Source organism: Pleurodeles waltl, chromosome 2_1, assembly GCF_031143425.1.
Source record: "Pleurodeles waltl isolate 20211129_DDA chromosome 2_1, aPleWal1.hap1.20221129, whole genome shotgun sequence".
Taxonomy (NCBI): domain Eukaryota; kingdom Metazoa; phylum Chordata; class Amphibia; order Caudata; family Salamandridae; genus Pleurodeles; species Pleurodeles waltl.
Genome location: NC_090438.1, coordinates 779,623,898 through 779,649,142, shown reverse-complemented (window position 1 = coordinate 779,649,142; position 25,245 = coordinate 779,623,898). Strand labels below are relative to the sequence as shown.

Genomic DNA, 25,245 nt, shown 5'->3' with positions numbered 1-25,245 from the left:
ACAGGGATGGTGGCCTGCTGAACACAGCAGACCTCCATGTCTGTGACTGCTTTTTAAATAAAGCAGTTTTTTATTTTGCAGGCCGTTTTCCTTAAAGGAAAACGAGATGCAAAATTAAAAAAATAAAAACAACAAAACCATTTGGTTTCGGTTTTTCAGAGTAGGCAGTGGTCCATTTGACCACTGCCTGCTCTGAAAAACCCTTTTTGGCAACATTCACAAAGGGGAAGGGGTCCCTGTTGCGAATGGGTTACCACCAGTGCGACACTGGTGGTAACTGCGAATTGCATCGCGGTCACAAAGCAATTTAGCACAGTGATGCGAGTCGCAAATAGGAAGGGTACACCCCTTCCTATTTGCGAGTCTGTACCGACTCGCAAATTGTGAATGAGCATCACAATCGGCATTTTGCATGGCGCGAACTGCGAATTTCGCAGTTTGCACCATGCAAAATGCTTGCTACATCTGGCCCTTAATGTTTTGCAGCGTGAATCTTTTCTGGATTCACATGCTGTGCATGGTTTGATAGCGGTTTTTAATCCTTAGATGGTTGGGTTGAAGATGGGCATTGATTTGTGAATAGATGTTGTAGAACCCTTGGTCCTAATTATGTGTCCTTGTTCATCTGAATGTCAATACAATAATGTTTTCTAAAAGTGTGCACTGATTACTATGTTTCTGCCATGCAGGTTTCCTGTAATGGTGTATTTGCCCCCCCAAAAAAAGGCAACGGTTGCTCCTTCTTAGGTCAAGCACGCAAGCACTCTGGTCTGTTGCAACCTATCTGTGGGCTTTTAACCACGCCCACAGCCCACCCATCTTCATTACTCATTCATGGGCTTGCCTTTCAAAAATCCTTCATCACTGGTAAATGTTTTACGTTTGTCCCCTCCTTGGGGCAGTTATGTTACTGCCTTGGCCATCGACCACTGTTACATGGATAATTGCACATTTGTAGATATGTTTGACTGTGAGCGAATTTTGTTCCTTTTGAGTCTCTTTGCGCTCATGGCAGCCGTGGTCTTTAAATCGGCTTGCTTATTTCAACTGTTTTACTTTTCATTTCCAATCTGTGGCAAGAAGTCCAGTTAGGAATTTACAATGCTAACAGCTCTAACTTGAGCAAACGTGAGAGACACTGCAAATGCTTGTTTCCATGTGGAGTGTGCTCTTGATGCCATTGTCAAACTCTCTCCTGCATCAGTGTGGCACAACAGAATTGTTTGCACAATGAAGCTTGCGATTGTGTTCTTTGTCACTGGTCTTCCTAAGTAACTATTCTCAAATGATACAAATAGTTGATGAGTTTTTCAGCAAGGCTTTGTGTTTTCAATATAATACATGGAGAGTCTTGCGTCCAATGTATGCAGGGATGTTTCAGCATGCGTCTTTGGTTTTGAAAAAAACTTGTATTTGACTAGTTTGATTAAATATTAAACTGCGAAACCACTTTTGGTATGGACTGTCCTTGTGAATTTGAAAATAGGGTTCTTGTATTGAGAGGCCTGTAACTCACTCTGCGTAGTGACATAACAGCCTACAAAAAGGCTGTTTATGAAGTTAGCATCTGTAAAGTAGCCTTGTGTAAAAGCTAAAATGTTTGTTGAGTAAGTACAACATTTAGATTCCAAGTGGGTGCTGGTAATCTTTTGGTGGTACTACTCTTGCTCCCTCCAAGAATATCTTTATTACTGGTGCTGCAAAGAAACATCTTCCTATATGCCCTGTTACATAGGTCACTATTGCTGCTACATGAACTCTTATGGATGCATTTATAAGACCTTCCAATTAAAAGATAATTAGATATTGTAAAACTGTTTTTACACCCCCCACCCCCAATGTGATTTTCTTCACTAATCCACTCTTTACACACAGTTGTGAAAATCATTTCCATTTTGCCATACAACATATCTTGCTATTGGTTTTCTAGTCTCCCTTAATGCTGCCAATGTTTTTTCGGGTAACTTCATGAGTCCGAGTTCTAAGTTGTCACTCAGATTCTGGTTCTGGGTGTAAAACCCTTCTCTACCATGGACAGATTTTGGTGCCTTGGTAATCTCAGAAATCTTCACGGTGCTAGTTGCATTAGCTCAGAGTACCAGGTTTGCCTTGCCCACTGCGGTGGAACTGAAATTCAGGTCATGCAACCTCATTTGCATTTGTTGATGACCCTTTTCAACAGTGCACATTTTTTTAAGGGGGGCTTGTATGCTAATGTCCCTGACCAGTTTATCAAAAGGGCATTTACCAGTGACCAAAGGTGTGACTATCTGGAAGCAAAGTACTGGTATTTCGCATTCCTAGGAGTTGCAAAATAATTACTGTTGGTGCAGTTCTGAAAAATCTCTACCACTCTGTGGCTGAGCTCCCACTCGTGGGAGCATGAGGCTTGCCTGCTCAGTTGGTCCGCTTTGACACTGTCCTTCCCTGGTAGGTAAATCGCTTGAATTTTCTTGTTTCTTAGTATTGTCCATTTTCACAGTTGCTGAGCTAGCATGGAGAGGTGTGGAGATTGAGTACCTCCTTGTCTGTTGATGTAAAACATTGTCACTGTATTGTCTGTTTGAACAAATACTGTCTTTCCCCGAAGATGACTTTGGAATGCTTTCAAAGTTATAAAAACAGTTTCTGGTTAAAAGATGTTCATCTGTTGTACAGCATCCTGCTCTTTCTAAATTCCTCTCATTTTTAGGGGTCCCCTGTGTGCTCACCATCCTATATGTGAGGCGTCTGTCTTTATAGTCATTGATAGAGTTGACTGCAGAACTGGTCTTCCCTATATATTATTCTCTGTCCCACCACGCAATTTCCTCCTGCACCTTCTGCATGACAACCACTAGATCTTCCAAACTCCCCGTTGCTTGTGACCACTAATTTTGAAGCCACTCCTGGATTGGTCTCATATGAAGTCTCACATATGGGATCAATGGAATGCATGAGGCCATTCTTCCCAATAGTTTCTCTGCTGTCCTCATTGACAAGAGCATGCCCGCTGCGGTAAAGGAGACTCTCACCCAGAAGGGAGTGTGTTATTTTCTCATTGGGGAATGCTTCCCCTTCAATCGAGTTTAACCTTGCTGCCAAGAAAAAACATTTCTGTTCTGAAGACGACTGTACTATGTTTAACAAGAAGCCGATAGTGTGTTCCGTTTACCTCAAATCTTAGTTACCTCTTGGGTTTTGCATTCATCGAGTTGCACAGGGAGGCATCTTTCAAGCCTATAATAGCTATATAATCTCCTTTTTGCAACTGTGGAATGACCTGTAAAGTCATCATTTTGAATTTCTGCATTTTTATAAACTAGTTGATGAACCGGATATCTAGGACTAAACGCAACTGTAGGAAGTTGGCTCTGTATATACTATTTCAAAGTAAGAAACAGTGTGCACAGAGTCCAAGGGTTCCCCTTAGAGGTAAGATAATGGCAAAAGTTGATAATTCTAGCTCTCTATTTTTTGGTAGTCTGGTCGAGCAGTAGGCTTATCAGAGGGTAGTGTTAAGCATTTGTTGTACACACACAGGCAATAAATGAGGAACAAACACTCAAAGACTTACTCCAGGCCTATAGGATTTTATATTGAAAAATATCCTTTTAGTTTATTTTAAGAACCACAGGTTAAAGATTTACATCGAACACTTTAAATGCAAGGTACTTCACTTAGATACTTTAGGAACTTTGAATGAAAACAATATCATGTACAGTCTTTGTAAAAATGACAATAAGCTATTTTCAAAGTGGACATAGTGCAAAAATCAACAGTTCCTGGGGGAGGTAAGTAAAGGTTAGATTAGGAGGTAAGTAAAACACTTACAAGTCTCAGGTCTGGGGCATAGGCAGCCCACCATTGGGGGGGTTCAAGGCCACCCCAAAGTTACCACACCAGCAGCTCAGGGCCGGTCAGGTGCAGAGGTCAAAGGGGTGCCCAAAAGACATAGGCGCCTATGGAGAACAGGGGTGCTCCGGTTACATTCTGCCAGAAGGGAAGTACCTGTGTCCTCGGGGGCAGACCAGGGGGGGGGTCTTGTAGAGCACGGGGGGGCACAAAAGTAGACACACAAAACACACCCTCAGCAGCACAGGGGCGGCAGGCTGCAGTGTGCAAGGCAGGCACAGGGGGGGCTTCTTGGGACAGCCACCACCTGGGCTAGGCAGAGGGTCACCTGGGGGTCACTCCTGCGTTGAAGTTCGGTTCCTTCAGGGCCTGGGGGCTGCGGGTGCAGTGTTGGTTCCAGGCGTCGGGTCCCTTGTTACAGGCAGTCGCGGTCAGGGGATTCTGGGGGGGTCGTCTCTGGTTACTCACTGGCTCACAGTCGCCAGGGAGTCCTCCCTGAGGTGTTTGTTCTCTGGATCTCGAGCCGGGGGCGCCCACCATTGGGGGTTCAAGGCAACCCCAAAGTTACCACACCAGCAGCTCAGGGGCAGTCAGGTGCAGAGGTCAAAGGGGTGCCCAAAAGACATAGGCACCTATGGAGAACAGGGGTGCTCTGGTTACATTCTGCCAGAAGGGAAGTACCTGCGTCCTCGGGGGGCAGACCAGGCGGGGTTTTGTAGAGCACTGGGGGGGTACACACAAGTAGGCACACCCTCAGTGGCACAGGAGTGCAGTGTGTAAAGCAGGCGTCTGGTTTTAGGTAGAAAACAATGGAGGGACCCGGGGGTCACTCTAGCGGTGCAGGCAGTCACAGGGGGGCTTCTCGGGACGGCCACCACCTGGGCTAGGCAGAGGGTCGCCTGGGGGTCACTCCTGCACTGAAGTTCGGTGTCTTCAGGTCCTGGGGGCTGCGGGTGCAGTGTTGTTTCCAGGCGTCGGGTCCCTTGTTACAGGCAGTCGTGGTCAGGGGGAGCCTCTGAATTCTCTGCAGGCGTCGCTGTGGGGGCTCAGAGGGGTCTTCTGGTTACTCACGGGCTCACAGTCGCCAGGGAGTCCTCCCTGAGGTGTTGGTTCTCTGAATCTCGAACCAGGGCGCAGGGTGTGAAGTCTCACGCTTCCGGCAGGAAACGTGCAGTCTGTGGAAGTTGCTTCTTTGTTGCAAAGAAGTAGCTGGTTTTTAACAGGGCCGCTGTTAACAGGATTTTCTTGGTCCTTTAGTCCAGGGCAGTCCTCTGAGGTTTCAGAGGTCTCTGGTCCCTGTCGGATGCGTCGCTGGAGGAGGTTTTCGAAGTTAGTGACAGGCCGTTAGGGCTGGGGCCAAAGCAGTTGTCTTCCTCCTTCTCTGCAGGCTTGTTGATCAGGAGTCCTTGACTCTTCAGGTTGCAGGAATCTGCTTTCCTGGGATCTGGGGAGCCACTAAATACTGAATTTAGGGGTGTGTTTAGGTCTGGGAGGGCAGTAGCCAATGGCTACTGTCCTTGAGGGTGGCTACACCCTCTTTGCGCCTCCTCCGAGTGGGGCACATCCCTAATCCTATGGGGAAATCTTCCAAACTCAAGATGAAGGATTTCTCAAGGCAGGGGTCACCTCAGCTCATGACACCTTATGGGCTGCCCTGACTGGTGGGTGGTGACTCATTTTTCTCATCTCCTCCAGCTTTGCTGCCAAAAGTGGGGGCAGTGGCCGGAGGGCGGGCATCTACACTAGCTGGGATGCCCTGGGGCGCTGTAACAAAAGGGGTGAGCCTTTGAGGCTCACCACCAGGTGTTACAGTTCCTGCAGGGGGAGGTGAGAAGCACCTCCACCCAGTACAGGCTTTGTTCCTGGCCACAGAGTGACAAAGGCACTCTCACATGTCTAGTGTGTGGCAGGCTGGCAGAAACTGGTCAGCCTACACTAGAAGACTGGTAGGTATTCAGGGGGCATCTCTAAGATGCCCTCTGGGTGTATGTTGCAATAAATTGCACACTGGCAGTGTGCATTTATTGTGCTGAGAAGTTTGATACCAAACTTCCCAGTTTTCAGTGTAGCCATTATGGAACTGTGGAGTTCATGTGTGACAAACTCCCAGACCATATACTCTTATGGCTACCCTGCACTTACAATGTCTAAGGTTTTGCTTAGACACTGTAGGGGCATTGTGCTCATGCACATATGCCCTCACCTGTGGTATAGTGCACCCTGCCTTAGGGCTGTAAGGCCTGCTAGAGGGGTGACTTACCTATGCCACAGGCAGTGTGAGGTTGGCATGGCACTCTGAGGGGAGTGCCATGTCGACTTAGTCTTTTTCTCCCCACCAGCACACACAAGCTGTAAAACAGTGTGCATGTGCTGAGTGAGGGGTCCCCAGGGTGGCATAAGACATGCTGCAGCCCTTAGAGACCTTCCCTGGCATCAGGGCCTTTGGTACCAGGGGTACCAGTTACAAGGGACTTACCTGAGTGCCAGGGTAGTGCCAATTGTGGAGACAAAGGTACAGTTTAGGAAAGAACACTGGTGCTGGGTCCTGGTTAGCAGGGCCCCAGCACACTTTCAAATCTTATCTTAGCATCAGCAAAGGCAAAACGTTTGGGGTAACCATGCCAAGGAGGCATTTCCTTACAGCAACAAACCATCTACCTTTGGAATTAGGAAATATGTTGAGTAATTTCCCTTGTTGATTTCTTGCTCTGGGACCTGTTCTATGAGGGGTTTATTTGTCCAATAACTCCTTGACCTCCACGAGGAGATGATTTGTTTCCTCTTTTGGAAGAATCTTTTTCTGTGGTGCTCTTGTTGGCAGGAATTTGTTTAGTTCTATGCAATAATCAAACTGAATTGTGTTTAGGATCCATTTGTCTTAAGTTATCTTCCTCCACTCCTGGAGAACGTTTTTTTTTTTTTTTTTTTAAATCGCCTACCGACTGGTGTGCTGTGATGGAACTTTGCCTGTTTTGTGTTTTCTCTCACTGATGGTGTTTTCGAGGGTGGTGGTGTGCTGTCACTTATTTGAGAGGGTTGAGCCTCCCTTGAATGGCTGACCTTTCTCTCTGGCTTTTCCGCAAAATGAGTTTCATCCCTATTGCTGGTACTGACAGCTTTAATGTGCTGCAGCAGTTTAGGTGCCACTGTGGAAACTATGGTGAGAACTACCAGATTGGAAGCTAGCCCTGGAGGCTCGCCTTTATGCAGTGAATATCCCCCTTCATATTCCTCCATGAAACTGCAGTGTGCCCATGGATATTGTTTAATTGTCTTTTTTTTTTTTTTTAAATTGAGACTTCATCCACAGAGATACCGAACAATTGTTGTTCGTTAAACGGGGAGTTTGATGTTAGCTTGTATTTCAGGCCTGAACCCTGAAATCCTCAACCAAAAGTGGTGCCTTAGAGTTGTGTCTGCTGCATCCACAGAAGATTTTAAAACCGGTATTTGCTATGTTTTTTCCACTTTCTGCCAGATGTGCTGAACTTTACTTATATTTATCAGGTAGATGTTTCATCAGTTCTCCCATCTCCTCCCAATGTTGGTGAGCTTGCCAATTAATGCATTTGAATTTGAAATATGCCATGGTTTTCAGCACTCCATTCAATTCTGCGGCACGTAAGTTTCATCTTTTTACTCTCCTTTTCCGGAGGTGGTCCTGAGATTTTTTTTTCTCTTCCTAGCCGCTGAGGTGATTATGGAGTCTGCTGGCACCTAGCCTTTTATGTACGCAGGATCTTTAGAATACTTCTATTTATTTTCAGCCCTTGGCGCAACTGCTCTGCAAGTGGATGGTTATTTAAAGGCCACCCTGCCTTGCCTGATTATGCATGGGAGAACAGGAAGAAATTGGTTTCTTGCCTGACTTGGCAGCAGTTTGCAACAGAACACAGGACTGCGGCTTATCCTCTTCAAGCTTAACATGCTTGTCAGCTGCATTTTTAACAGCCAAATTGTACATCCCCAATATCAACTGGGGGGAGGGTTTGGATGGGTAAGCCTCTACTACCTCCTCAGGTTAGTCTGCCTCCAAATCTTACTATTGAGAATCAGTGTAGTCATCTTCCTCTAAAGCCTGATCCATCCTTTGATGGTTATCGTCCTCCTCATAAAAGATTTCTTCCTCCTCCTCTTGAGACGAAGGTGTGAGGGGAGGATGCATCTCTTCTACTGCCTCTGAAGACTCCAGCTGTTAGTCTTCTGGGGGATGCTGAATCCCTGCAGACGTTCATCAAAATCTTTCTTCTTTTGAATTAGCTTTTTTTTTTTTAAGCTTTAGCTCTACTGGAGTTCCCCACAAGGGATCCGAGACACTCCACGTCTTGGGGCATGCCTGCAGCTGATGAGTGTTTCAATGCCAAGGCTTCCTTATGTGTCTGTTAGTCAGATCTTTTCAACTCTGATGTTTTGGTTGATTCTGAAGGCTCTCGTACCTCTGTTTTTTGGCTCTTTGTCGGTTGTTCTGACACTGATGATCCTATGATCACAATCCAATGTTTCGGCCTTCTCTGAGGCATTGTCATTTTTGCTCCAAAGCCCTAAGTTTCTGAGGGATGGTGTGGACTTCTGGGCCTGCATGTTGTGATGGGCCATTCTTTGATTCGCTCTTACCCTCTACGTTTTTGGTACAAACATGGAGCGGGCGTTGCAACCCTCGCTGCGGTGATAGACAGGAAGAAAGAGGTTACAACCGGATGTGTATTTTTCTGGGCCTACTTGTGGTGGCAATTTCTGCAAACCTAGAACAGTGTTTTTGCCATTACTCAGAACAGGGGCCCACGGAACGGGCATTCTCAAAAATCTCTAATAAAATCCAAATTCACTCTTCCTTCCTTCCTTGGCAGCTCCCCGTTGACGAAGTTACTTGAGCTTGACAAATTTCTCACAGAAATCTTCTGAATTTTTCCAACATTTTTTCTCACGTTGGAGACATCTCTGCAAGAATCCAGACTCAACAAAGAACTGACAGCAATTACTTGTATGTCTATTCACTACAATTCATAAAACTGAACACCGTAAACAGTTTTGGTAATGTACAGTTACTGGAAAAAAAAAGACGAAATGGAACTTACAGCTAAGGGACTTGACATCTTGTCTAGCGATTGTAATATTCGACGTGCCGTGGAACTAGTCACACCATAGGATTGCACACTGCTCTGCTTTGCTTTCATTTGCCGTCTCATTGGTGCCTGGAAAATAAACTACAAATGTTAAAAGAATCTCCAGAAAGAAGAAAAAAATGTATTGGTAGAAAAACAGTTCAACAGGAATAAAGAAATTATACAGAAACTCAAGAAGCAAATCAATAATGAAAATTATACAAGTCATCATTTATACCTACCTAATCCAGGCTTAAGATTTCTCAGCTAGCCATACAATGCCATTGTGCGAGTTAGATTCCCTAATTGTCTGAGGATACCTTTAATGTCTATTTTTATTTTTTTTAGATTACTACAAGTTACAAGTACAAATGAAATATTTAAGTCTGTCCCAAACTCCGCTTGTTCCTTCCAACTGCAAAATTTCTTTTGGATTCATTAGTGAGTTAATTTAGGTTGCCCTTTATGATTTTTTGTGCCAGTTGAGATTTACATTTTTATGCAACCAAAAGTTTATAAAACCTATAAACTACTAGATGATCTCAGCATTCTAGGAGGCATGGGGAGGCAGGCTAGTAGTGGTAAACCAATGCTGGGGCTTTCAATTTGAAGGTCTCTCTGCGTCATAGGTATTTTTACCAAAATTGAACTATCTTGGATAGCTACTGAACTATTTGCCCAATAGGCAAATTCATTTTTATATTTGAAAGAAAAAGCTGAAAATCTAAGCATACCATGTAGTTTTTTTCTAGGACACAAACAAGGGTGTAAATGAAAAACTAGTCTATGTAAATGTAACATTCTTGAAGGATTGTTACTTGCCTTGTAAGCATCTATTTGTTGCATTTAGTGCTGTGGGTTCACATGCTTTGCATATTATTAACATCTAGTGTTGTGCTTAGATTTTTACAAAAAAAATTTCCAAAGAAGTTGTTCGAGACACCAGATCCTGTGACTACTCCTCTTCAAGGTAATGCACATGGTCATCAACTTCAACTCCATATTGTTTTTCGCACAACAGGTGCAGGTATAGTGGAACAAATATCCTATAGTAATGGCCATGCAGTGTGAATGTAAATTAGGTAATTATATTAATTATCTATGTATTATCTGGAACAACCCAGGACTTCAACGGAGGTGGGTGCATGTGAATCTACAGCACTACATGCAACAAACGCATCCTTACAAGGTAAGTAACAATTTGTGGCATGTGTTGCTTTAGATACTTATGCTCTGCATAGACTGTTAAGAAGTTCTCTTGGTGGTGGCTAACCACTAGGTGTTTTGGTGATGTTTGAAATAAAGTTCTCAGTATGGCTTGTTCTACATGTGCCAGTCGTCATGTAAGGACATGCGCACAGTAATGTTTGGTAAATGTGTGTGGTGTTGATCAAGTAGCTGCGTTGCAAAGGTCAATTATAGGAATGTAACTTAAGTAAACCATAGAAACACCCTATCAGAATGTGCCCTTGGGAGACTGTTAAGATCCTCTTGGCCTTTGCGTGACCCTATCTCAAGCTGGCGAAAGCTCCAATTGTTGGGTTTTCCTAAAATATTTAGTTCTGTCAATGTAGTATAGTAATGCTCTCTTAATAGCTAAAGTGTGAAGTGCTCTTACCACTACAGACTCTGGACTGGGAAAGAAAACTGGCTGTTCACTGGCCTGACAGATGAAAAGAGGACAGGTCTTTAGACAAAAACTTTGGATTGGGTCTTAGGGAAATTCTGCCCTGATGTGTTTGAAAGAACGACTGCTGTATAGTGAGCGCTTGTATTTCAGTAACTTCTTAACAAGGTAATTGTCACTAGAAAGGTGTCCTTCCATGATAAGTATTGAAGTGGACAGGGATGCAAGGGCTCAAAACAGGGGACACATGGACCTAGTTAGTACCACATTGAGATTCCATACAGGAGCAGGTGGAGTTCTAGTGGTAGCACGCCTCACCTCTTAAAGGATGTCCATACATTCTGAGGGTAGGTTTAACTAGATTGAGCTGTTTGGCACCTGGGTGTCTGACTGCCCTGTGATTTTTGTGCGAAAAGATACTGCCCTGTTGGGAAGGTTCCTCCGGAGGGCTACTGACAACTCCAGTAGAGTGGTGTACCTTGGTTCTTGAGCCCATATCGGGCTACTAGCATTAGGGCAAGAGATTTTCCTGAGCATCCTCACCACATATGGAAGTAGTGGGAGAGGCGGAAAAGTGTAGGCAATTGTCCCCGGCCAATTTATCCACAGTGCATTGTCTAGTGACTGTGGGTGATGAAACTAGAGAAGTGTTTGCTTTTTATGACTTCTGCTGTTACAAAGATATAGGTTTGGTACTTCCAAATTTGGGGGAGTTCTCACTCATTGAGTTAAATCTGCATCCTGCATAAGAGGTACACAAAATGTCTATCTACTCCTGGGAGATATTTCTTGTCAGGGCTTGAATGTGATGGCGTACTGATCATTTCCATATGTTCTGTGGTAGCTGAGAGAGCAGAAGATTAAGTGCCTCTCTCTTCTGTATACAACATAACTCTTTCATATTGTCCATTTTAATAAGGACTACGTTTCAGTGAATGTACAAAAGGAAAGTTTTCAGTTCAAGCTAAATTGCTATGAGCACTAATAAGTTGATGTGGGGAGTCCTTTGTTGAACAGTCCATACTCATTGGACTGCCATCTTCAATATTTGCACCCACCAACCCTTGAGTAATGCATCTGTAGTAATGGTCACTTGTGGTAGTGGGTCCAGAAAAGCCCTTCCATGCAGCAGAATGCTTCTGTTCCATTACTGCACAAAACAATGAACCAGACTGCACTTCGCCAGTGACCCATGTAACAACAAGCACTCCTGTAAGGGTGCATGGGTAGCCTGGCATAGGGTACAACAGCTTTGCAAGATGCCATCATGCCTCGGAGACGCATTATCCTGACTGGCAGGCAATGATGCGGCTGAAAGCCAGTTGGTTCTGGAGACCGAGACCCCTCTGGGGATTGGGGTAGGACTTGGGCTGTGACAGAGTTGAGAATGGCACCCAAATAGGATTGATCTGGAGTGGTTCCAGATGAGACTGTGGCATTTAGCGTGAATTACAATTTCGGGAGCAGGGAGATGGTTGCTTGTGTATCCTATACATATTTGGCTCAGTCTGCACACTATCAATCATCCAGATAGGAGTGAGATGAATACACTTTCCTCAAGTGAGTCGTTACTACTGCAAAAAGTGTAGTCAATACCCTTGGAGCTGTTGTGACTCAGAAGGGCAATATTTTGAATTTACAATGTCGACCACTTACAACAAACCACAGGTATTTGCGGTGAGCAGGATGGATGGGAATGTGAAAATATGCGTCTTTGAGGTCAAGGGCTGTCATTAACTCTCCTTCCTCTAAAAGCGGTATTACATCCTGAAATGTCACCATTGAAAATGTTCCAACAGGCTAGATTTGTGTTCAGGCCTGAGGTCTAGTAAAGGCCTTAATGTCCTATTCTTTTCTGGAGTGAAGTACAAGGAATATACTCCTCTGTCTTGATACCATTTTGGGACTGTCTCGATGGCCCCTTTTTCAAGGAGCGTCTTTAATTTTTCCTTCAGAAGATCTAGATGTTGCTGGCTGAGGATGTGTCTATGAGGAGGAATGTTTGGTGGGGTTGATAGGTGCGTGAGACAATAAGCCTGATGTGCTACTGAAAGCACCCACTAGAAGGAGATAAGTGCCAAATGTGTCTGGAACCCCAGAAGTCTTCCCGCGACAGGTGCTGTGTGTTTGGGTTGGAGAGGGGTGCAAGAGGAGTCATTATTTGGTGGTGGAGGCACACTTGGCTGCATACCTCCAACTTCCCATCTGATTCTACTGCCTTCACATGAGCTCCTGGCCCAAACCTTTAATTTAACTTCTTGCTGATGGCAAGCCTGCGGCTGCCTTTGATAATTTTGTCCCTGGTCTGAGGAGCATGGTTTATCTCCCTGCTGCGTCAAAAGGACTGCCGTGGGCTGGTTGGAATACACTGATCCCCTTTGTTGTCATGGTGTAAACCTTAATTTTTCTAACATTTCATCAATCAGTGGACTGAACACATGTTCTCTTTCAAAAGGGACATTTAGCAGGTGGCTTTGCACTTTGGGTTGGAAACCTGATATACAGAGCCACACATGCCTATGTAGAAGAAATGCTGAGTTGATACCTCCTGCTCTAGTGTCAGCTGCTTCTAATGTTTATCAAATGGTCACATTAGAAAAAGTTTCCCTTTTTTTTGTTCAGCTGGAAGGTGTCGGAGATCTTCCATCTCATTCAACTGGGCTCGCTTGAATCTAGAGAGCAGGCGACAGTGGCAATCCATCTGGACTGCAACCACCCTCTTCTCCAAAGCTTCAATCCTCTTATTTTCAGAAAGAAGTGCATTTGCTGTTTGCACGGACACCCGTTTTTGTGTGGTAGCCACCATTAAGAAATTTGGGGACAGATGCCCACTAATGTATAGCAGTGTCCGAGGGTGATGCTTTATACATCCTCTCTACCCTAGGAGTAAGTACTATACTGTTCATGAGGTCTTTGAAAAAACACTTCCTTTGATGTTTTCTGGAATAGTCTATCAGACAGATACTGAACAGTCCCTTTCTGTTATGAATAAAGTCTCTACTAAAAGGTCCTCTCTTCAGCGGTGACATACATACCTACTTTGTGGTATGGTGCAGCACTTTGTAGGACAATTAGATAATTTGTGGTGTCCCCTGTTGAGATGGTGTAATAAGGATTAGCTCTAAATCTGGGTCATCCTGTGGGTCAAAGTCTTGTCCATGATTATCTGTGGGTAATCTGAAGCCCTTTCCAAATCATCAACCGGGGAATAGGGATCAACAGTCCCACTGGCTTAATGTGTAGGAGACTGCGATGGAAGTGAAGGTACTTGTGAGCTTTCTGGTAATATTGGGTGGGAGTGGGGAAGTGTGTGCATCTGTTGGCAATAAGACGCTTAGGTGGTGGAATAAACAAAGGTTCTTTCAAATCTAGGGTTTAAGAGCCAGTTTTGGTTTCACCCCCCAAATCTTTCCTGTGAGGGCTCTTTGGTGACTATTCCTTTAATGCAGACGACTTTGGCGCTGAAGGTTTAGTCACTGAGGGCCTCAACGAGGTGTGGCAGGTAAAGGTCTAAGACTTTGGCACCATGGTGTTTGCACTGGCTAGGTGACCAATCAGGATCGACAGGCCTCGCAAGCACTGTCCGTTCCAAAGGCTAGTCTGTGCCGACTGAAATCACTTTGTCGGGAAGCAGCAATACCTATTTTGTGTGGCGGGCTGCTGAACCGATCCACTCTATTGCATTGTTCTGTCTAGTATTGCAGCTGTGCTTCACTTGTTGGGGCTGGAGGGTCAAGAGTACTCACAAACTGTGGCTGTCTTCGGAAGGAGACAGGCAGACTGCCCTCATCGCTGCCCCTAGTGTCTGAGTCTCTGGATGCAACATAGTGAGGGATACCTGCCAACTCACCTCCCTCAAACTCTTCCTCCTCATCAGCGCTAATAATTACTTCCCCTCCAATACGTCCTGCTCCTGCATGTCAGCACGCCTCTATGGTATTTCCAAGTTATTTTCGATGTAAACAGACCCTTCGCACAGTCCTGGAGCTGTGTTCAAGGGTGCGACAAGCTACAGACCGGGTGTAGATTGTTGTGCGAGTATTTGGTGTTGCACTGAGAGCACCTTCAGAATAGGGTTCATTCCAATATCCCTCCTGCAAAATTCTCTGCTCCAGATGGAAAGTGCTAAGTAGTTGAGTCGGTTCCTGTAAAACATCATTACCACTGTCTTGACCTCTGCGGGATGATTTCTCAACAGTATTAGCTTCTCCCGGTCTATAGGGCATTGAGAAAGATGTCAAAAGCAAGCTTTGCCGACCAGATTCAAACCCAATGTTGGAGATAAACAATCTGAAGATGGAGCTGATGTCCATGCGCATTACCTCGAAGAGGAGTCTTCACAGGGTCTCATGGCTCAAAACTTCAAGAAAAACAAGTTGTAAACATCTGAAACTAACTTTAGATGGTAGGAGTATGCAGAGCATGCATGTCTACAGCCACACATGCTACAAATATATATTTTATGCCAAGATACAGTGATCCAATATGCTGAAGAGAATTTCATTCAAGGTAACTAATTTTCTACAGACCGAGCAAGAGAAGTATTTGCAGAAGGCCACTTGTTTTCAGAGATCTAGGAAAAGATGGACTTTGACAAAAGAGGATAGATACAAATAGTGCCTCTCTTCAATCTAAGCCCCTTGAAGGACACACAAGAATTTTAAAGACTCAACTCTCAAACCGGATTATCAATCAGGGGTGGTTTTTGATTCTTGGGTCAGCGAGAGACATTTTTTGTCCCATTGTTTTTATGTTCAGAAAAGTGCTATTACAGATTTTTACTCCTATCATTTCTCATGAATGAACTGTATACTTAAATATATTTTCTCACAAGTGCAGAGTGACTTGTAAATTGTGCAGAGCAAAACAAAAAGAAAGTTAAACTTATATGAGCATTGTTAATGTGAAGCACAGTAGGTGGGTGGGGGACTGTGACCAGCTGAGAGAGGCTGATGGTGCTCATGCTTTCGTGAAGTAAGGTGGTGGGGTTGGGGTCTGTAAGTGGCAATGCCTGTGATGGTGGTATTGGCGCAGGTTTGATTTAAAAGTTGAGGTGTCCAATGATTGGTGTAGTGTCATTGTCGTCAGAGGTGTGATTGGGGGGGGATCCTTGTGGATGATGGCAATGTCTCCGCGGGGGGGGGTCACAGTGGCGATATCTGGTGTGGATGTGAAGGGGGCATTGAGTAGAGTGCAATAGAGTTGAGGTTTGTGGTTGGGAGTCCATTGTGAGGGGTTGTGGTGGTTCCTATGTCGCAGGAGAAGTGGCAGTTTTGGCATGAGAAGGGTGCTTTTGTGGATCGGTCTGCAGATCCAGGGGTCCCAGCAATGGAACGGTCCAAGCACAGACTGACTTGTGCCGCCATTAACTAGGTCCTGGGAGGGTGGGGGCAGTGGGAGGAGAGTGGGCGAAGGGAGTGGGTGACAGAGGCAGGAATAGGGGCAGGCGTGGGGCATGACGAAGGGCAGAAAACAGAATCTAGCAACCAGTCCGGCCAAATAACAGTGACTAAGAAAGACTAAACACCTAATCAGGACAACAGTCCAAAACAGACAGTGACTAATGCCAGAGACTGAAGCAGCAGAGAGACTAATCGGGCAGCTGAGAGAAGGAGAAAGGCAGGAAGCAGCTACCATGCGCAACAGGGGTGGCTTGTGAGGCACTTGAGGATTAGAGAGCTGCGGCGGCGGCGCAAAGCATAGGGCCTGCTCTAAGGGCTCCTTGTGAAGTTCCACCTGATGGGAGCAGACGGCCCTACTTATGAGCTCTTGAAATTATGTGGATTCACAAGGAGGGGAGGGGCAGACAGTGTAAAGATCAGGGTCTGTGTTCCCTGGTGGGTTTAAATCGCAAGTCCCATGGGTCATTCTGTTGCGTAATATCGAAATTGTTCCACCACACCCACCCAAGTCAGAGTATGAAGAACCCCAGGGTGTAATGTCAAGTGGGTCCCCTAGAAAATGAGGTGGAGAGGGAATGGGTGGTGGTGCTGCAAGAGGTAAGAAGCGGATAGCCTTATATGTCTTCTTTCGTATATTTGTAGGAACTAGAGTGTCAAAAGCTTCCTATAATGATAATTGTTTGGAGAGTGGAGCAGCAGTGGCCAAAGTGTGGGCAAAAATGTTGTCATGTGAGGGTGGATGATAATTTGCTTTTGCCTCAAATCGAGCTGTTTGGCGATAAGCTTGACTGCTGTGCTGGTGTCAGACTTTGAGGTCAATGCTTCAGATCTGAATGAGGCTTTTGTTTTGGTGCCCATGATCCACTCAGTGCCAAAGCAGATGAAGTTGATGCCAAAGGTCCTTACAACGCCAATGGTCTGGTCAGAGATGGGGCAGTCAGAGTCGAAGTGCTCAGCTTGAAAGGCTTTTTTGGCACCAACCTGGGGCTGAGCGGGGAGTTCGAAACAGCTGCTTGGTGCTGATAATAGCCGAAAGGCAGAGGTGGTCCCAAAGCCTCTGGTGATCACAGGGCTGGCTGCTTTTTTTTTTTTTTTTTTTAAACAGAATGCTGTTCAGGAAGGTGTCGAAAGGGAGCAGGTGCTGTACTTATGGACTGTGGACTAGGTGGGAGGTCCTCGATCTCCAAATCTGAGCCAGAGCTGGCTTCAATAGAGAAGGTCTCTTTGTTGGCTGTGAATGACTGTGCATGTTGATCCCCCTTGACATTGTCAGGACAGAAAAGGTCGGGTGTTTCTTCAATGCTCCTCTGTAACATCGAGCTGATGTGGGCAGCAGTGAGGAAATGTTTTCTTGGAGCAACAGGTGTTGCAATCAGCCTCATTGTGTTCCAGGAGGTGGCACAAATCACAGATCTGATGTAAAAGATATTTCGCATGGAAGTGAGGACAATATCGAAAGGGCATACGTGCCTGACAGGTGAGGCCCAGGAAGGGCCACGGTCAATATTGACCTGGCCCCATCTTAATATCCAGCCCCAAAAGAAAAGTACAGGAATGTGATCAAATATAATACAAACAGAGGGAAGGTACAGTATGCACAAAGAGTACAGCAACTGTCGAACAGGAGCACACGTCCAAACCAGGCATCGGAAAGAAAACAATCTAACAACGGAGTCTATAACCATGTGCATTATCGCCAAGAGGAATCACTACCTCATGACTCAAGACTTCTTCCGAAGAAAAACAACTTCCACACATCCAAACCCAACACTAGTTGGCAGGAGTATGCTGTAAGGAAATGCCTCCTTGGCATGGTTGCCCCTTGACTTTTTGCCTTTGCTGATGCTATGTTTACAATTGAAAGTGTGCTGAGGCCTGCTAACCAGGCCCCAGCACCAGTGTTCTTTCCCTAACCTGTACTTTTGTATCCACAATTGGCAGACCCTGGCATCCAGATAAGTCCCTTGTAACTGGTACTTCTAGTACCAAGGGCCCTGATGCCAAGGAAGGTCTCTAAGGGCTGCAGCATGTCTTATGCCACCCTGGAGACCTCTCACTCAGCACAGACACACTGCTTGCCAGCTTGTGTGTGCTAGTGAGGACAAAACGAGTAAGTCGACATGGCACTCCCCTCAGGGTGCCATGCCAGCCTCTCACTGCCTATGCAGTATAGGTAAGACACCCCTCTAGCAGGCCTTACAGCCCTAAGGCAGGGTGCACTATACCATAGGTGAGGGCACCAGTGCATGAGCATGGTACCCCTACAGTGTCTAAACAAAACCTTAGACATTGTAAGTGCAGGGTAGCCATAAGAGTATATGGTCTGGGAGTCTGTCAAACACGAACTCCACAGCACCATAATGGCTACACTGAAAACTGGGAAGTTTGGTATCAAACTTCTCAGCACAATAAATGCACACTGATGCCAGTGTACATTTTATTGTAAGATACACCCCAGAGGGCACCTTAGAGGTGCCCCCTGAAACTTAACCGACTATCTGTGTAGGCTGACTAGTTTTAGCAGCCTGCCACAAACTGAGACATGTTGCTGGCCCCATGGGGAGAGTGCCTTTGTCACTCTGAGGCCAGTAACAAAGCCTGCACTGGGTGGAGATGCTAACACCTCCCCCAGGCAGGAATTGTCACACCTGGCGGTGAGCCTCAAAGGCTCACCTCCTTTGTGCCAACCCAGCAGGACACTCCAGCTAGTGGAGTTGCCCGCCCCCTCCGGCCAGGCCCCACTTTTGGCGGCAAGGCCGGAGAAAATAATGAGAAAAACAAGGAGGAGTCACTGGCCAGTCAGGACAGCCCCTAAGGTGTCCTGAGCTGAAGTGACTAACTTTTAGAAATCCTCCATCTTGCAGATGGAGGATTCCCCCAATAGGGTTAGGATTGTGACCCCCTCCCCTTGGGAGGAGGCACAAAGAGGGTGTACCCACCCTCAGGGCTAGTAGCCATTGGCTACTAACCCCCCAGACCTAAACACGCCCTTAAATTTAGTATTTAAGGGCTACCCTGAACCCTAGAAAATTAGATTCCTGCAACTACAAGAAGAAGGACTGCCTAGCTGAAAACCCCTGCAGAGGAAGACCAGAAGACGACAACTGCCTTGGCTCCAGAAACTCACCGGCCTGTCTCCTGCCTTCCAAAGATCCTGCTCCAGCGACGCCTTCCAAAGGGACCAGCGACCTCGACATCCTCTGAGGACTGCCCCTGCTTCGAAAAGACAATAAACTCCCGAGGACAGCGGACCTGCTCCAAGAAAAGCTGCAACTTTGTTTCCAGCAGCTTTAAAGAACCCTGCAAGCTCCCCGCAAGAAGCGTGAGACTTGCAACACTGCACCCGGCGACCCCGACTCGGCTGGTGGCGATCCAACACCTCAGGAGGGACCCCAGGACTACTCTAAGACTGTGAGTACAAAAACCTGTCCCCCCTGAGCCCCCAGAGCGCCGCCTGCAGAGGGAATCCCGAGGCTTCCCCTGACCGCGACTCTTTGAATCCTAAGTCCCGACACCTGGGAGAGACCCTGCACCCGCAGCCCCCAGGACCTGAAGGACCGGCCTTTCACTGGAGGAGTGACCCCCAGGAGTCCCTCTCCCTTGATCAAGTGGAGGTTTCCCCGAGGAACCCCCCCCTTGCCTGCCTGCAGCGCTGAAGAGATCCCTAGATCTCCCATTGACTTCCATTACAAACCCGACGCTTGTGTCTACACTGCACCCGGCCGCCCCCGCGCTGCTGAGGGTGAAATTTCTGTGTGGGCTTGTGTCCCCCCCGGTGCCCTACAAAACCCCCCTGGTCTGCCCTCCGAAGACGCGGGTACTTACCTGCAAGCAGACCGGAACCGGGGCACCCCCTTCTCTCCATTCTAGCCTATGTGTTTTGGGCACCACTTTGAACTCTGCACCTGACCGGCCCTGAGCTGCTGATGTGGTAACTTTGGGGTTGCTCTGAACCCCCAACGGTGGGCTACCTTGGACCAAGAACTAAGCCCTGTAAGTGTCTTACTTACCTGGTTAACCTAACAAATACTTACCTCCCCCAGGAACTGTGAAAATTGCACTAAGTGTCCACTTTTTAAACAGCTATTTGTGAATAACTTGTAAAGTATACATGCAATTTTGATGATTTGAAGTTCCTAAAGTACTTACCTGCAATACCTTTCGAATGAGATATTACATGTAGAATTTGAACCTGTGGTTCTTAAAATAAACTAAGAAAATATATTTTTCTATATAAAAACCTATTGGCTGGATTTGTCTCTGAGTGTGTGTACCTCATTTATTGTCTAGGTGTATGTACAACAAATGCTTAACACTACTCCTTGGATAAGCCTACTGCTCGACCACACTACCACAAAATAGAGCATTAGTATTATCTATTTTTACCACTATTTTACCTCTAAGGGGAACCCTTGGACTCTGTGCATGCTATTCCTTACTTTGAAATAGCACATACAGAGCCAACTTCCTACATATGCACACACACAGCATGTGTATCTACAGACACATCTCAAAACATGTACTTTCCAAGAAAGGGGCAGTAGAGGACAAGAATACAATGGTTCAAATAGCGGTCTCATTAGCCTAGTGAGTACTATGTTAAGGTTCCATAGATGGACTGGGGGCATTCTAGATGTAATCATTTAAGTCTTCCATAAAAGCTTTAGGGATGGGCATTTTGAAAAGAGTGGAATGTTCACACCCATTTCACATATATGCAAGAATGGCAACAATATGTAGCTATATGGATGCACATGCTAAACCACCTTTATAGGTGAAGCAAATAACCATGTCTTGGACTGCAGTTTTAATTAAGAGGGTTACAATAGTAGACAAATCACCAGTTTGTGGAGAAGCAGGCCCCACTAGTTGGCTTGCACATTCTTTGAAGAACATCTATGTATTGGTGGGGGGGGGGGAATCATTTTGGGTCTACGTTTTCGATGTCAGTGTTGTTCTGAAGCTTTTGTTAAGTTCCTGCACTGTCAATCATCTCGAACATGGTTATCCTTACCTCAGGAGCCCACATTAAAGACGTCAAAGCATTGAGCCCGTAAGCCTCGTCAGTACATGTTCAAACCCAATCGCAGATAGAAGTGATCTAACAATGAAGTTGTTCCTAATGTGCATTCCCTATAAAAAAAGACAAATTGCAGCATACCTTCCGACTTAAAAAGGACTTCCTTCAACAAAAACAACTTTCAATGCCCAAGCCCAACACGAGACAGCAGGAGCATGCAGAACATGTGCATCTAGAGCCATATATGCTATGAACATCTTTTTACCAGCCAGTCGTTGAAAATCACCCTCATACAGAAACAAAACATGTTTGATTAGGGGATATGAATGTAATTGGGGGATGAAATAGTCTCTTCATTGATGAGAAAATAAATTCTGAAATCACTAAATAGTAATCACAGATCTTTATCACGTGATTTACACCAAATGCAAAATAGAGAGCCACAAAAAGCGAAGGGAAAAAAAAACACTAATCTTCAGAACCAATGAAGCAATAAGTAGGATTAATTTAGCATTCTGAATAACATTAACAGGAACCTCATAATTTAGCTCCATCACCTGCAGCTAGAAAGGACGAGACTTTGAAAATATTCACCTTCCTGTTTTTTTATGGCGGTTTAGACAACTCAGCTTTCAAAAATACATGGTTAATACTATTAGCATTGATTTGTCCACTGCATCAACTGGTTTTCTTCTGCCAACTGTCCAGCCAATGGCCTCAGTCAGTCAATCATATGTTCTCATTGCAGTGGAGTATTCATGTCTCACCTATTGGTGCTGGTTGCTAGTGTCTATTCTTCTGCCTGCAATTGAGTGCTGGCAATTAACTAAACAACGGACTAGTCAACTTTAGCCACACAAGCAGACTTCCTCCCTTCAGTCTTGCTCTAATATGTTAGACCTGCATGTGCTAGCAAATGAATCCAATACATATTGGCTTTGTGAATGCTTTGGCTTTGCTAATGCTGCGAAGAAATCAAGAGAAACTTTTAAAGATCCTGGGAAACTTGAGAGGAATAAATGTTTCTCCTCACCAAGCTCTTCCTTAGAAAGTGTGAATGGTAACTGACAAGAGGGTACATCTTGAATGAAGTCAATCTGTAATAGATCTCATGAGCATTTATCTTGATCACCAGCTAATCTGGAAACCATATGAATGATTCCAGAGCTTAATAACATAGCATATAGGTTATACTCTTGTTTCTTTAGGCAGTTCATTCAAAACAAATGTATTTGGGCTGGTGTGAACACGTTTTGTCAAAGTAACGAGTGATTTAACTCTACATTTATAAGAGCTGTTCATTAAAACCTTAGATATTTTGGGGGTCATCCTGACCCGCACCGCCAACAGGCTGGCGGTGCTCCCACGAGCATTCTGACCGCGGCAGTTCAGCCGCGGTCAGAAGCGGAAAGTCGGCGGTCTCCCGCCGACTTCCCGCTGCTCGGGGGAATCCTCGCGCTCCGCCGCCATGGGGATTCTGACACCCCCTACCGCCATCCTGTTCCTGGCGGGTCTCCCGCCAGGAACAGGATGGCGGTAGGGGGTGCCGCGGGGCCCCTGGGGGCCCCACAAAGTATTTCAGTGTCTGCAATGTAGACACTGAAATACGCGACGGGTGCAAACTGCACCCGTCGCACCCCTGCAACTACGCCGGCTCAATTCTGAGCCGGCGTCCTCGTTGCAGGGGCATTTCCTCTGGGCCGGCGGGCGCTCTTTTGGAGAGCGCCCGCCGGCCCAGAGGAAATGTCTGAATGGCCGCCGCAGTCTTTTGACCGCGGTGCGGTCATTTGGTGGCTCCCGCCGCCCGCCGGGCTCAGAATGAGCCCCTTTGTCTCTCAGAAGAGAATGGGTGTAGCCCTTTTTGCATTAATGACCTACATCTGATTGTTATGTTTTTGGCATTGGCTATGCTACATATAACCCATGTCCTTTAGTTCTTTGGGTTCATGGCTATGCATTTGAGTGGTTGCTTGGAGTGCAGGTAGCGGCATTTAAGTGAAGGTTGCTGTGGACAAATTGGCATCACTAAAGTGTTATAGAAGGCCACTGACATTTGGATGAAACTTCAATATCGGACCTCATTTAAATGGAGGTAGTCATCTTCAAGGATTATGTTAGCAGTAGAATTTAACAGAATGGGGGAGATAGTGTGCTGCAAATATTAAACTACCATATTTCCCCTTTGGAAGTGGTTTAGTCAATGTTTTAGTCAATAGTTTGTTTCCCCTGGCATTTGAGAAATTTCCAGGAACTTTAGGACTTTGAAATGATGTTTCCTCAGCTATCATCAGGCCTGCAAGAGTGGAGAATGCATATCTGTTTACAAATGTGATCATTGATGTGTGAGGTCTGCTGGGATGCATCACATGCCCCTTCAATAGTTTTTTTTCCAACACCTTATCAATGAGCAATGTGTCAGTGGGAATGGCAGGGATGTGGAAATCCTTTAACCCGACACCCAGGATATATTGCTTGGGGTCACGGACAACAAGTTTTCATGTTTATTTTGTCCTTGGGACAAGTAGGTCGAACTCCCGCAGCACAAATACTTTGGCTGGCAGTTCACATGGAAGAGAACTGTCCGCAGTTGAGGTAGTATTTGTGTCCACTTGTTAATGCTGTTCGAAGTTTTATTTATGGTCCATTAACAAAAAGCCTTTATTAGTGTGAGCGCACTAAATAAATGTTTTAAGGTCACCCGGCACTACGGACTGGGATTCCAGTAAAAAAAAATTAAAAAAAAATAATAAAAAAAATAATTTGAAAAGTGTACACAAATGCGGGGCTACCTATAATGCTCCCAGAATGCTCTCTGATTAGATGTAAATGTTTGCAGAAGCCTATAAGCAAGACTGAAGATTTGCTTTCTATTTGAAATGTTCATAAAAAGAAATTCAAGCAGGAAAAAAAAAAAAAAAGCTTTTGGTAAATGACTGAAGTTTTAAGTACTATTTCTTGGAAGCATAATTTAGTAGGATGTGTTGATGCATGCTAGTAATTCCAAAAAACATTCATAATGGAAAATCAGTGTAACTATTTTAAACAAGATTATGGGAACCTTGAAAACAAACGGGGTGGCGTAGCTTGCCCAGCTACAAGATGGCTCCGACAGCCACCGTAAAATCCGTTCATAATCCTACATGTCACATTCAAATTATGCTACCATAGTGCAATGCCTAAGACAGCTACGAGGTGGAGGCACATGCGGATGCCCTTTTTCCCCGGAAAAGAAGGAAGTACGGGAGCCCTGTAGAGTGAATCGCGTCGGCGGTTAGCCAAGAGAGTGACGCGTGGTGTACTGCGGGTGCGGACCAGTGCAGCCCCGGAGGAAAGACGATCGAGGACAAAAGCCCGGAGAGACAGAGAGGTGGAGCGTCTCTCGGGCTCCACGGAGGAGGGCGACCCCAGAAACTAACCTTGGATACCGTGCGATGAGGAGAGGTGGGCCGGAGTACGACGCGAGAGAGCACCAAAGGTACGAGCGCGCTCGAGAAACACTGCGTGTGAATGCAGGTGGGCACCCCCTCCCATCAAAAGTTGGGATCGGTCTTTTGGAGAAAATTAGAAATGGCGCATTAGGGGCAACGGAGTACGCTGGATTGGACATCATGTGACAGGGCCCAGGAGGCCGATGGTTCCGCGGGGGCCCCGCTGTTGGCGCACTTGGCTGGGCGAGACTGGAACATTAAAGAGTATGATTAACAAGTGTAGCACTCTCAACGTACAACTGAGCAAAACGGGACGATTACACCCAGCGTCGATAACCATTAGCGCCAGGAGCCGTCCATAGAGGACAGCGGGGTGCGCTGGCAGCGGGTGCTTCTTGGGGCCGCGAGTAAAAAAACATGACACCTAAAAAATGGGCAAGACAGACAAAACGCAAGCCCGGCTGCAATTTGAGTGACGAAGAACGCAGGGCCCAGCAGGAGATGGAACAGCGACGGACTCAGAGAAAGGCCCTGAGGGCACTCCTGGGGAAGAACAGGACTTAAGGCAGCTCCTAGTTTCAATGCAACACAGCCTTAACCAGATAGATGGGAAAATAGATGCCCTCGCTTACCGCATGGACAGAATGTCTGAACGCATAGATAAGCACACAGAGAGATTAGACCATGTGGAGAATAGGGTGTCTGTGACTGAAGACGGGCAAACGGTACTAGTAAGCGGCCAATCGAAACTCAGCAAAGAACTAGGGGTGCTCAAGCTAAAAGTGGAGGATATGGAAGCCCGGTCCAGAAGAAATAATATACGCATAGTGGG

General features: G+C 45.9%; 1 protein-coding gene across 6 annotated transcripts in view; it reads right to left on the bottom strand.

Annotated features, from left to right (window-relative positions):
- NUP153 (nucleoporin 153) overlaps positions 1 to 25,245 on the bottom strand; it is a 630,217-nt gene that overhangs the window by 435,532 nt on the left and 169,440 nt on the right. For 4 of the 6 annotated variants that reach the window (XM_069218389.1, XM_069218398.1, XM_069218372.1 and 1 more), the window contains one exon: positions 8,910 to 9,038. In XM_069218389.1, the coding sequence (XP_069074490.1) occupies positions 8,910 to 9,038 (129 nt within the window). The remainder of the gene's footprint in view (positions 1 to 8,909; positions 9,039 to 25,245) is intronic. The other 2 variants (XM_069218381.1, XM_069218361.1) reach the window with 1 other exon arrangement.